Below are 11527 nucleotides of genomic sequence, written 5' to 3' on the forward strand. Positions count from 1 at the left end.
TGGTGCGAATCTTTAGGATTTCCTCCACGTACCTATTCGGTGACTCGAATATTGGCCTTTTTGCAACAAGGGGTTGAGCAGAAGCTAGCCTTGAGCACCATCAAGGGTCAAGTTTCAGCATTAGCAATCTTCTTTCAGAAGCCTTTAGCTACCAAATCCTTGGTGCGGAATTTCATCCAGGGGGTGCGGCACCTGGCTCCTCCAGTCCGCGAGCCCTTACCGCCCTGGGATCTTAATTTGGTTTTGTCGGTTCTACAGAAACCTCCCTTTGAAAACATCAGGGAGATTCCCTTGCTTACTTTATCAAAGAAGGTGGCCTTCTTGGTGGCTATTACTTCTGCTCGCAGGGTGTCAGAACTGGCTGCATTATCATGCCAGTCCCCTTACCTAGTGATTCATAGGGATAAGGTAGTACTTCATCCTAAGCCATCTTTTCTTCCTAAAGTGGTTTCAGATTTTCATCTGAATGAAGATATTGTACTACCTTCCTTGTGTCCTCAGCCCAAGCATCATCGGGAACATGCGTTGCATTCCTTGGATGTGGTTCGGGCAATCAGAGTATACCTGAAAGCTACGGAATCTTTCCGTAAGACGGATTCACTTTATGTGATCACGGATGGCCCCAGAAAGGGTTTGCCTGCATCTGCCGCGACCATTGCCAAATGGATTAGACAAACGGTGGTCCAGGCTTATTCTATTAAGGGTCAGAGTCCTCCGTTCCCTGTTAGGGCGCACTCCACTCGAGCGCTCAGTACTTCCTGGGCCTTTCGCCATCAGGCGTCAGTGGTCCAGGTATGTAAGGCGGCCACCTGGTCGTCGGTACATACCTTTACAAAATTCTATAAAATTGATGTGACGGCATCGGCGGATGCCTCATTTGGCCGCAAGGTTTTGCAGGCCGCAATTTGAGGAGACCGGTGGTCTACCTCGAGGGTTTTTTTCTGTTTGAAAAAAAAAAAAAAAATTTTTCTCTTTTTTGTTGAGTCTCATCATTAAGGATGAGCATTGTAAACTTCTAGTTGGCACCGGTTGGGCCTTCTAGATTGGGATTTGATTTCATTTTCCCACCCCTCAGTTGTGATACTGCTCTGGGACGTCCCGAAGGTGGTGTATCACCGAGGACTACGTCTGTCAATGAGCGCTAGAGAAAAATGGATTTTTGTAAAATCTTACCGTAAAATCCTTTTCTCTTAGCTCATTGACAGACGTAGTCCCCGCCCCTCTGTTTTTTTGAGTTGGGTTAAAATCTCTAAAGACTGCTTTTTCACATAACTGATTTGCTGAGGCAGAGAGAGAGAGGATATACCCTCTGGGACTGCCCCTAGGGTGTGGCCAGAGCTTTTTAATTTCCTGTCTAGTCCTGCTCCTGTGGAGGCAACATAACCCGAAGGTGGTGTATCACCGAGGACTACGTCTGTCAATGAGCTAAGAGAAAAGGATTTTACGGTAAGATTTTACAAAAATCCATTTTTTTCTGTCTAGTTAGGAGTAAGGACCTAGATACCTTGCTGGGATCTTCGGTCCTGGCAGTATTTTTTTTCTTAGAAAAGATTTTTTAGACAGCTGACAGTGAGATCTTCAAGCAAGAAAGCTGAACTGGGCGACGGGCTGGATGTTGAGATCCAGTGGTCACCCCAGTTCAGCCTACGAGCGCGTGCAGGCCATAGCTCCGCGCTGGGTCGGCCGTGACATAGTCCCACTGGACGGGGACTGACCCTGCGAGTTAAACGTCTCGCTGAAACGCCAAAGACCATGAGTCACGGCGTCCGTATTGGTCGACAGCCCTCCTACCTCGGTGGAGAGGGGTACTGTCAGGAGTTGGCACCCGCCTGGTTCTGGTATGGTGAGTAGTATGTTCCCCCTGACGGTTCTTGTGGTGAACGCGGGCCCCTCTCTGTAATGGTAAGGATGGGTTCCCCTCTATCCTAAAACATGTCACAGATCCCCCTAATTGAGTGTGATTTTTGTGTACAAGAAGCCAGGAGGCTTGGTTTGGGAGCTGACAATCTAATTGTAAAAATGTGAAAATGATTGTAGTCAGTGGCAGTACTAGAACTTTACTGTGATAGTATAAGGTATCCTACCTGTCAAAAGCCACAGGGCGATGTCTATACATGTATACTGCATTCCAGATCATTCCTCCAGCTAAGCAGATGCCTCCCGCGGACCGCATACGGCCCGACAGGGTCCGGTACCGCCGACCACGCTGACCACCATGAGGGTGAAGGGTTGTGAGGCCGAGATCCTTCTGCAGACATGCCGCTATCTGTGCAGGCCGCCGCCATTGTCTGGTAGATCGCACGAGGCCGCCATTTTGGTGTAGCCTCATGTCTCCAGCATGGGGGCGGCCATGTTTGAGGTGACTCAAACACCTCATGGAGCCAGGGGTAGGCGCTGGCAGGCGTGTTAAGGGGCGGAGCCGCCTCCTTTACCCAGGAAATAGGGCCAAAGACTTCCTGTCTGTAACAAGACAAGCACTGAGCAAGCTGATGAAAACTTCTGTGCATCAGGGTTGAGCCTTGGGGTCTCTCTCTCTCTCTCTCTCTCTCTCTCTCTCTCTCGGGTCCAAAAAGGCAGGTAACACTGAGGGGTGCTGTTGCGACTGGGGGACACAAAAAAAAAAAAAAAAGTTTTTTACTTTGTAATTTTTTTTCGCTGGCAAGTGTCTTGTATAATCATTGACTCTGCCGCATAGGTATCCCCACCTGATCCCCTCAAGGTGGCCGCAGGACCCTCCAGTACCCCACTTGTTTTTAATGCATTATCGGCAGTTTTGGAGTCTTTGGTATCCCGGGTGGAGGTGGCCTGTCAGGGACGGGGGTCAAGAAGCGACCCCCGCCTACCCCTATTGTTTATCAGATACTTCAGGGGCTGTTGTCTCAGGTAATATCTCCTCAGCAGTGAGGAGCACGTTTCTGCCTCCGCCATAGCACAAGAGTGGCGGATGCACTAGTTGTGTCCGTCCGGGAAACCTTTAGTCTTGAGGTTACACCGGCAGAGGTAGCTGAGACTGAGATTCCTTTTTGGTACTTGTTAGCCTACCAAAAGGGCGAAGGATTTTCCTTTACCCAAATGGGGTCGTTTTGAAACGAACCCCTGTTATTTCCAAACGCATGGCTAGGTGCTATCCGTTTAAGGAATTCCTCTTTATAGGATAGACGGTACCACCTGCTGTCTTGCCACAGACTGTTAGGATAAAAGGACCTTGTAACTAACGAGGACCTTCCTTTTCTGCTCATAAAGAGTTGTTCGTTCCGCGAGGGCGGGCGATAAGGCGAAACCCTCCAAAGCCGCTTTAGAGGGGTTTCAAAGGGCGCTGGTCGGCTAAACAAAAAGTCCGGCTCAGCCAAGCCTGAAGATACAGCCTGATGCGCCCCTACCTATCTCTGGGGTGGGGGGGATGTCTTCACCGGTTTCTGGAGGACACAGGATCGAGTTTCGATCACTTCCACCGGTGCGATTCTTCCCTTCTAACATTGAACGGTTTCAGGGGTTCTATTCGAACCTATTCACAATGCCCAGGAAAGAGGGCAAGGTGCGTCCAAATCTGGACTTGGGAAGAAATAGAGTCCATCCGTACAGTGGTGGCCTCCCTGCATCAGGGGGATTTCCTGGCGTCCATAGACATTTAGGAGGCCTATCTTTATATCCCCATCATCGCAGGAAATCAGCGTTTTTTCGCTTTCCCAAAGATCATCCCTGGTTCCCACCAGGAGACTGAACTATCTGGGCCTAAGGTTGGATACATCCTGGGCAAGAGAGTTTCTCCTTGCGGAGAAACTCCAGAAGGTTCAGTCAACGATTCGGATTTTGCTGTCCGTCAATTGGCTGGGACTGATGGTGGCCTTCTTAGAGGCAGTACCGTATACCCAGTCTCATACCCGAATTCTCCTGAAGGAGATTCTTTTTTAATGGAATCAGAATTCCGATTCCCTGGACAATCGGATCCGGTTGAGCGAGCGGACCAGGAAGTCTTCCGATGCTCAACCAGGGGAAGTCCTTTCTTCCGATAGTATCCAGATTACCAATAAGGGTATCGGAACTGAGAGCGATCAGATTTTGTCTGATTTACTGGATCGAGCAGCTCTAGAGCAGCCCGATTCGGATCCAATCGCATATGGCCTCTTCATCCAGAGGTTTTTCACTAGCTGTCCCTTCATTGGGACATCCCGGATGTGGATCTGTTGGCACCTTGGCTTAACAGGAAGGTGCAGAGGTTTGTAGCTCGCGCCGCGATCCTCTAGCGGACGCAGCAGAAACGCTGATCGCCCCGTGGGGGCAGTATCAGCTACGGCATGCCTTCCATCCTCTCAAGTTGCTGCGGGAACTTCTTTGCAGGATAGAGGTGAAGGGAATTCCAGTTATTCTGGAAATTCCGGACTGACCTCGTCGAGCCTGGTACGCCGACTTGGTGAGGCTAGTCGCGGACGCTCCTTGGAGACTTCCTCTCAGGGAGGATTTGCGGTCTCAGGGACCGGTCTTCCATCTTGCTTTACAGTCGCTGGCTTAATGGCCTGGCCATTGAGACCCAGGTACTGAAGGACAAGGGAGTGTCAGCTTCAGTTATTCCTACCTCCAGTTAAAGCAAGGAAAGCGACTTCCAGCACATGCAAGTCTTATATTGCATGGTGTGAATCTATTGGATTTCCCCCACATACCTATTCGGTGACCCGAATTTTGGTCTGTCTGCAACAAGGGGTTGAGCAGAAACTATCCTTGAGCACGATCAAGGGTCAGGTTTTCGGCGTTAGCAATCTTCTTTGAAACCTTTGGCTAATCATTCCTTGGTGCGGAATTTCATCCAGGGGGTGCGACATCTGTCTCCGCCAGTGCGCGCACCCTTACCGCCTGGGATCTTAATTTAGTGTGGTCGGTTCTTCAGAAACTTCTCTTTGAAGATATTAGGGAGATTCCCTTGCTTACATTATCCCAGAAGGTGGCCTTCTTGGTGGCCATTACTTCTGCACGCAGGGTGTCAGAACTGGCCGCATTATCTTGTCGTTCCCCATATCTGGTGGTTCATAGGGATAAGGTGGTTCTTCTTCCGAATCCATCCTTCCTTCCTAAAGTGGTTTTCAGAGTTTTTCATCTGAATAAAAGTATTGTGTTACCTTCCCCGTGTCCTAAGACTAGCCATCCTTGGGAGTTTGCATTACACTCCTTGGATGGGGTTCAGAAGGATACACTTGACTACTACGAACTTGTTTTCGTAAGACGAATCACTTTTTGTGATCACGGATAGCCCTTGAAGGGGGTTGCCTGTGTCTGCCGCGACCATATCTACATGGATCAGTCAGACGGTGGTACAGGCTTATTCTATTAAGGGTCGGAATCCTCCGTTCCCTGTTAGGGCGCACTTCACTCGAGCGCTCAGTACTTCCTGGGCCTATCGCCATCAGGCGTCAGTGGTCCAGGTATGTAAGGCGGCCACCTGGTCGTCGGTACATACCTTTACAAAATTTTATAAGATTGATGTGATGGCATCGGCGGATGCCTCATTTGGCCGCAAGGTTTTGCAGGCCGCAATTTGAGGAGACCGGTGGTCTACCTCGGGGGTTTTTTTCTGTTGAAAAATTTCTGTTGAGTCTCATCATTGAGGATGAGCATTGTAAACTTCTAGTTGGCACCGGTTGGGCCTTCTAGATTGGATTTGATTTCCATTTTCCCACCCCTCATTTGTGGTACTGCTTTGGGACGTCCCGAGGGTGTTGAATCACCGAGGACTACGTCTGTCAATGAGCGATAGAGAAAATGGATTTTTGTAAAATCTTACCGTAAAATCCTTTTCTCTTAGCTCATTGACAGACGTAGTACCCGCCCCTCTGTTTTTGAGTTGGGTTGGGTTAAATTCTCTAAACACTGCTTTGTGACATAACTGATTTGCTAGAGCAGGAAGTGAGAGGATATACCCTCTGGGACTGCCCCTAGGGTGTGGCCAGAACGTTTTCTTTCCTGTCTAGTCCTACTCCTGTAGAGGGCAGCATAACCCGAGGGTGTTGAATCACCGAGGACTACGTCTGTCAATGAGCTAAGAGAAAAGGATTTTACGGTAAGATTTTACAAAAATACATTTTTAACTCTGACTTGGCTGGGGGCAGTGGCAAGTGTCAGACCTGCTTACGCATGGGCTCTATGTTGAAGATTATCGTAGGAAATGTAAAATATGCGAGGAATCCTCTCCTTTTTTGCTGCTTTAAATTTCCTATACAGGTTAAAGTAAGGCAGTCACTTAAAGTAGAAGTTCATCCTAATACTAAAATCTCTAAATCTACTGGCATTCTCAATCAAAAACTAATCTATCTAGCCCTGTAGAGAAGAAATCGCTATGCATGCATACCATTTCTAAATAACAAATCAGTGCAGTGCAAACAAGCCAATCAGTAATAACAGCAATATAAAATGTCCATAAGTTGTGAAGATCTCAGCCACTGTGGGAAAGGTGCTTGATGATGGACAAAAAAGTGTTAAAGGTGAGTACAGCCCATCCACCACAGATAGCACAAGTCTTTCATCTCCTTCATTCAACCCAAAAAAAAGGTCTTCAAGTACTTTCCCACACCATGGGTTATAATCCGCCAAAGATCGGAACACAGTGCAGGTAGGCACTCTCCACAGGGCATATATAGATAAAGGAGAATGAAAGAATATAGTGCTCTCCGTATAAACTCTTTTATTGAAAAGGATTAAAAACGACTTACAAGTAAAGCACTTAAACCAACTGCCGCCTACAGACGTAGCGCATACCGTGGGAGTAGTAACGTATGATGTCACCCGCAGGCTTCTTTATGGTTTGTTTGCTTGTACACCGATGCCAGTATGCTTGCACGTGGTTGAAGTGCTTTACTTTTAAGTCATTTTTAATCCTTTTTAATAAGTGTTTGTGAGCTGTCAGCGGCGGCTTGTTTGTGTAGGCGTGTGAAGGATAGGCAGCCGACAACAGAAGCCCCATAGTAAGTAAGTCTATGGATGGCATCACTTCCCATGCATTTCACAGCCGTTGTGGGCGGTCTATTCTGCAGAGCTTCCGCCACTGGAGACCAGACCAGGGCAGCTTCAGAAAAGGTATGTATAGCGATTTCTTCTTTACAAGGTTAGATTGCTTTGTCTTAAATTGTTGATGCCAGGAGATTTAGAGATTTTAGTATTGGGGTGAACTTCCACTTTACCTTCCCACCCTCCCTAGCATACCTTTCTTTGCTCCCCTGACACTCCATTCACTTCCTAGAGGGAGGAGATAAAGCCCTACACACCTCAAACCAACTTGCCAGGGTTTAGGCAGCCTGCAGTGCTAAAGAGGAGAAATTAATCAATTCCCCTATCCTCACTAAACAACGTGGGGGACAGCAACCTTTATCACACACTGGCCCCTGAAGTTTGCCCTGCTCGCTTCTTGGTGTGTGTATAACTAACATTTCATCCTTAGCTCATCATGTCCATTGTGCGGAATGTTGTCTGGCTTTTTGGTGTGTATGTGTTTGGTTGTGTCTTTGTAATCATTTTCAGATCTAATGTGACCAGCAATCATCAGAGATCCCTGGCGTAATTGCCTCTACGCACCCCCTCACCCTTTTCTGCTTGCTCTTTCTCATTTTAATGATGGTAACTGTTTGCTGTATACAGATTATATTTCGCCTTTAGGGAAAATCTTGTCAGCATTACCGAACTTGTCAACCTTATGAGGCACATTCAAAAGATCCCTGAACAGAAGCTCCTGAGGATTGCCGCCGCCCTGGATGAGAACAAGGATGGAAAGATCGATCTGGATGATGTGGCAAAGGTATTTCTAGGAAAATAAGAGTTGATCTGTACTATATAGTAAAAAAATAAGCAATGGGCATTTAATTCTCAAAAGCCTGGTACACACTATTGGCTTTGGGATGAATTAAAAAAAAAAAACTCATCTCCGGTCTGAGCCGCTATACTAACTATGAAGTTAGTATTGCAATCTCCCCTGCTGAGCTATAGTTTTCTGACAGAGGCAAATGTCAACTGGCTAATGTCTCCCGACATTCGGCCCGTGTGTACCCAGCTTTAGTCTAGTTTACACCACAGAATTGAACTTGGAAAGGCTGTATCAAATATTTGTGATATGTACATAGGCATTCCCTATACAGCACACACCTTGGCATTAGTAACAAGTCAGACAAGATGGCTTCCTTCTCTCTCGGAGAATAAGCAGGAAAGACTTAAACCTCACTTCTATAGCTTTGAAATGGGAATATTTTTTCCGGTTTTTCTACCTGAGCCGAGTCACAGCTCCCTGTGTTCATTCAGACACAGCCGCAACCCGATTACCCCCCCCCCCCCCCATTTTTTAATGCTTTAAGGTGAATGTAAAGTCTCATTGTTTTGTTTTTTAAAACATCATGTTATACATACCTCCTGTGCACATGGTTTTGCACAGAGCAGCCCATATCCTCCTCCTCGGGTCGCATGTTCCTGCTCCTGGCCTCCTATTGAGTGCCCACACAGCAAGTAGCTGGCTATGGGGGCACCCGAGCCGACCTGCAGCTGTGTGTCCATGCAGACACGAGCTGCCGTTCGGCTCCGCCGTCTCTCTCCCTCGATTGGCCAACTGACTTTGATTAACAGCCGCGGGTGCCAATGGTGCCGTGGCTGTATCTCAGCCAATGAGGAGGGAGAGTCCCAAGATGCCCGAGGGACTCGTGGACATCGCTGGACAGAGGGGACACACACAAGTATTAGGGGTGCTGGGGGGGCTGTGACACAGTGTGTCACCGATCAGGGTAAAGAGCTGATGATGTAGGCTCTTTACTATGTGATCCGCTGTGTCCAATCATAGCTGATCACATGTAAACAAATGCTGGTTATCTGCATTTTCTTTCCTCAACGCTGTCTAAGGAAAGGAAAGCTGATAACTGGCTTTCCAGTTACAGGGGACATTTACACTGATAATCAGGACACTGATCATCAGTGTCCACCAGTGCAGAAGAAAAATCATTTGCAAAACGGTGTATAACCGAAAAAAAGAAGAGTGTTTGTTTTTTTTTTTTTTTGTTTTACATTTTTTTTTTTTTTTTTTTAGCACAAAATAAACCTATAAAAACCCAGTTGTGATTAAATGCCACCAAAAGAAAACACTGTCTCAAAAAAAGATAGCTTTCAAATGCATACAGTGTTGCATGACCGCAGAATTGGCCTGAGCGGGAAAGGGGTTAAAGTGCCCAGTATTGAATTGGTTAGTAATTATAGTACCAAAATTAGTGTGTAATGTAAATTGCCTCCAGCATTGCTCCTGTTTCTTCTTGCCAACTTCTGCCATTTTGCTGAAGTCCAGAGCCCGCAGAGTAGCAGTGAAAGACTGTCAGCAGATCGGCCTCTAGTGGCTCTGATTTTCGGCCCAGACTATAGAAAAACTGAGGGTGCAGAGCTGGATGAGACAATGTATTACTAGATTTTAAATAGTATAGGCACTTCTATTTAATGTTTTACATAGCTATACCTGCAAGGGCCAGCCTGAAGTGATCTAGCAGGACTTCATTTTCTGTCTAAATTTCCCCTTTAAACCTATAATGATGTATTAATGACTAAGACATTAACTTGTCTTTTATTTATGTCTCTAGTTCTTTTTTAAAAATTTGCCTAAGTTTTTCTCTTTTGCTCCCTCAGGTTGTGGAACTTATTGACAAGGAAGATATCAACATTTCCACCAAACAGGTAGCAGAGATCATGGAGCTCCTACAGAAGGAGGAGAAGCTGATGGAGAAGGAGAAAGCCAAAGAGAAGGCGGAGAAGGAGCAGATGGCCGACGTACAGAATTAAACACCCCAGAAACCTTTCTCCTCGTAACCTTTATAACACTGCTACCATGTTCTAAGGTTCTTTTGCTTATGAGGGGATGCCCTTGTTGAGCTACATATTCACGACTACCGTTTGTACATGGTGAAATAAAAGCTCAATTTAAGTCATCTGCCATCATTCCATCAGCATCAGGCTACATGTTATTTTTAAAGATATCTTGTTTGAATGAAAACCTGAAGATGAATTGTAAAATCAATATAGCACAATATTTTTATTTTTATACTTTGATCCCTCCATTTTGGTTTAGATTCAGAGTGTTGGCAGAGTAATTTACTGCTAATTCTGCAAACATTTTGGATTTTAAACTTTTTTTTTTTTTTTTTTATTTAAGGGTTTTTCATTCTAAATGTAGAGTAGACTAATGCTTCAGGGCAATACATAGTGACATGGATGGGGCTCCCCTTGTAAGGCTTGTCAGGACTATTCTCTTGTGGATTAAACAAAGTGATCTTCACAAGCAGTGCATACTTTTTAAAGGGTGTACCGTGATTTGGTTTAGCTTAAAGCACTTTTTATATTTCCTTCATACTCCATCCTGGGAAAACCCAGAAGTGGGTAGGAGGGCACTTTATGAACAGCCAGCTGGTTAATTGGTAGCACAGAATAGAACATATGTTGCCAGCACGCTATAGGTCCATAACAAATATTTCAAACATTTATTGAAGAGATCCCTTCACAATAACTTCATCAGGCACGGGGTCCCATGTGCCCTCAATGTTGCACTTGTGATTGCTTCAATAAACATTTGGTCTATGTTATGGACCCATGGTGTGTATGTTCCTTTCTTGGTCTGTATTAAGGGGTCTGACAGCCAGAAAACGTTCTACAATAACCCTCTACCTGATGGATAACCCTAATAATTTGTTTTACATACACTTTAACCTCTTGCCGAACAGCTGCTGTACTTGTACTGCGGCAGGTTGGCTCTGTCCTGCGAAACTACGTTACCTGTATGTCGTTTCGCTGGACCGCTAGTGCGGCACGCACCGATTGGCCACAGGGGGAGCCAATCTGCAGGTCCAGCGGCCACAATGTCATGCGATCGCTCCCCATGGAGACAGAACAGTGGTCTACTGTCGTAGACACAGCAGACCGCTGTTCTGTCAGTGAACACAGAGATCCTGTTTTCCTCTTATTTAGGAACACAGGTCTCTGTGTTCATCCAGCAAGCCCATCCCCCTCAGTTAAAAAGTACACCCTAGGGACACATTTAACCCTTTGATCGCCGCTGGTGTTAACCCCTTCCCTGCCAGTGTCATTAGTACAGTAACAGTGCATATTTTTAGCACTGATTACTGTAGTAATGTCACCGGTCCCCCCAAAAGTGTCAAAAATGTCAGGTGTCCGATCTGTCCGCCGCAATGTCGCAGTTCCGCTAAAAATCGCTGATTTTACTAGTAAAAAAAAAAATAATAAAAATGACAATCTTTCCCCTAGTTTGTAGACGTGATAACATTTTGCTCTATTTGTGGGGAAAAAAAGGACATCAATTTCATTTGGGTACAAGGTTGCATGACCGCGCAATTGTCAGTTAAAATAACAGTGCCGAACCACAAAAAATGTCCTAGTCATTAAGGGGGTAAAACCTTCCTGTCCAGAAGTGGGTTAAAGTACCATCAGTACATTCTCAAATAATCTTCAACTTGTTAATATTATTTAAAAGAAATTTTACATATTTTTAACGCCCCATTCACAATGTGTTGCA

General features: G+C 46.0%; 1 protein-coding gene across 2 annotated transcripts in view; it reads left to right on the forward strand.

The window, feature by feature from the left end:
- Positions 1 to 10359, forward strand: part of LETM1 (leucine zipper and EF-hand containing transmembrane protein 1) — a 113449-nt gene extending 103090 nt beyond the window's left edge. The window contains exons 13-14 of one of the 2 annotated variants that reach the window (XM_082243756.1): positions 7621 to 7777; positions 9631 to 10359. In XM_082243756.1, coding sequence (XP_082099882.1) covers positions 7621 to 7777; positions 9631 to 9783 — 310 coding nt within the window. In that variant the 3' untranslated portion in view covers positions 9784 to 10359. The remainder of the gene's footprint in view (positions 1 to 7620; positions 7778 to 9630) is intronic. The other variant, XM_082243757.1, reaches the window with a different exon arrangement.
- The last annotated feature ends 1168 nt before the right edge of the window (positions 10360 to 11527 follow it).

This window comes from Pelophylax lessonae (genome assembly GCF_965119305.1).
Source record: "Pelophylax lessonae genome assembly, chromosome: 1".
Classification (NCBI taxonomy): domain Eukaryota; kingdom Metazoa; phylum Chordata; class Amphibia; order Anura; family Ranidae; genus Pelophylax; species Pelophylax lessonae.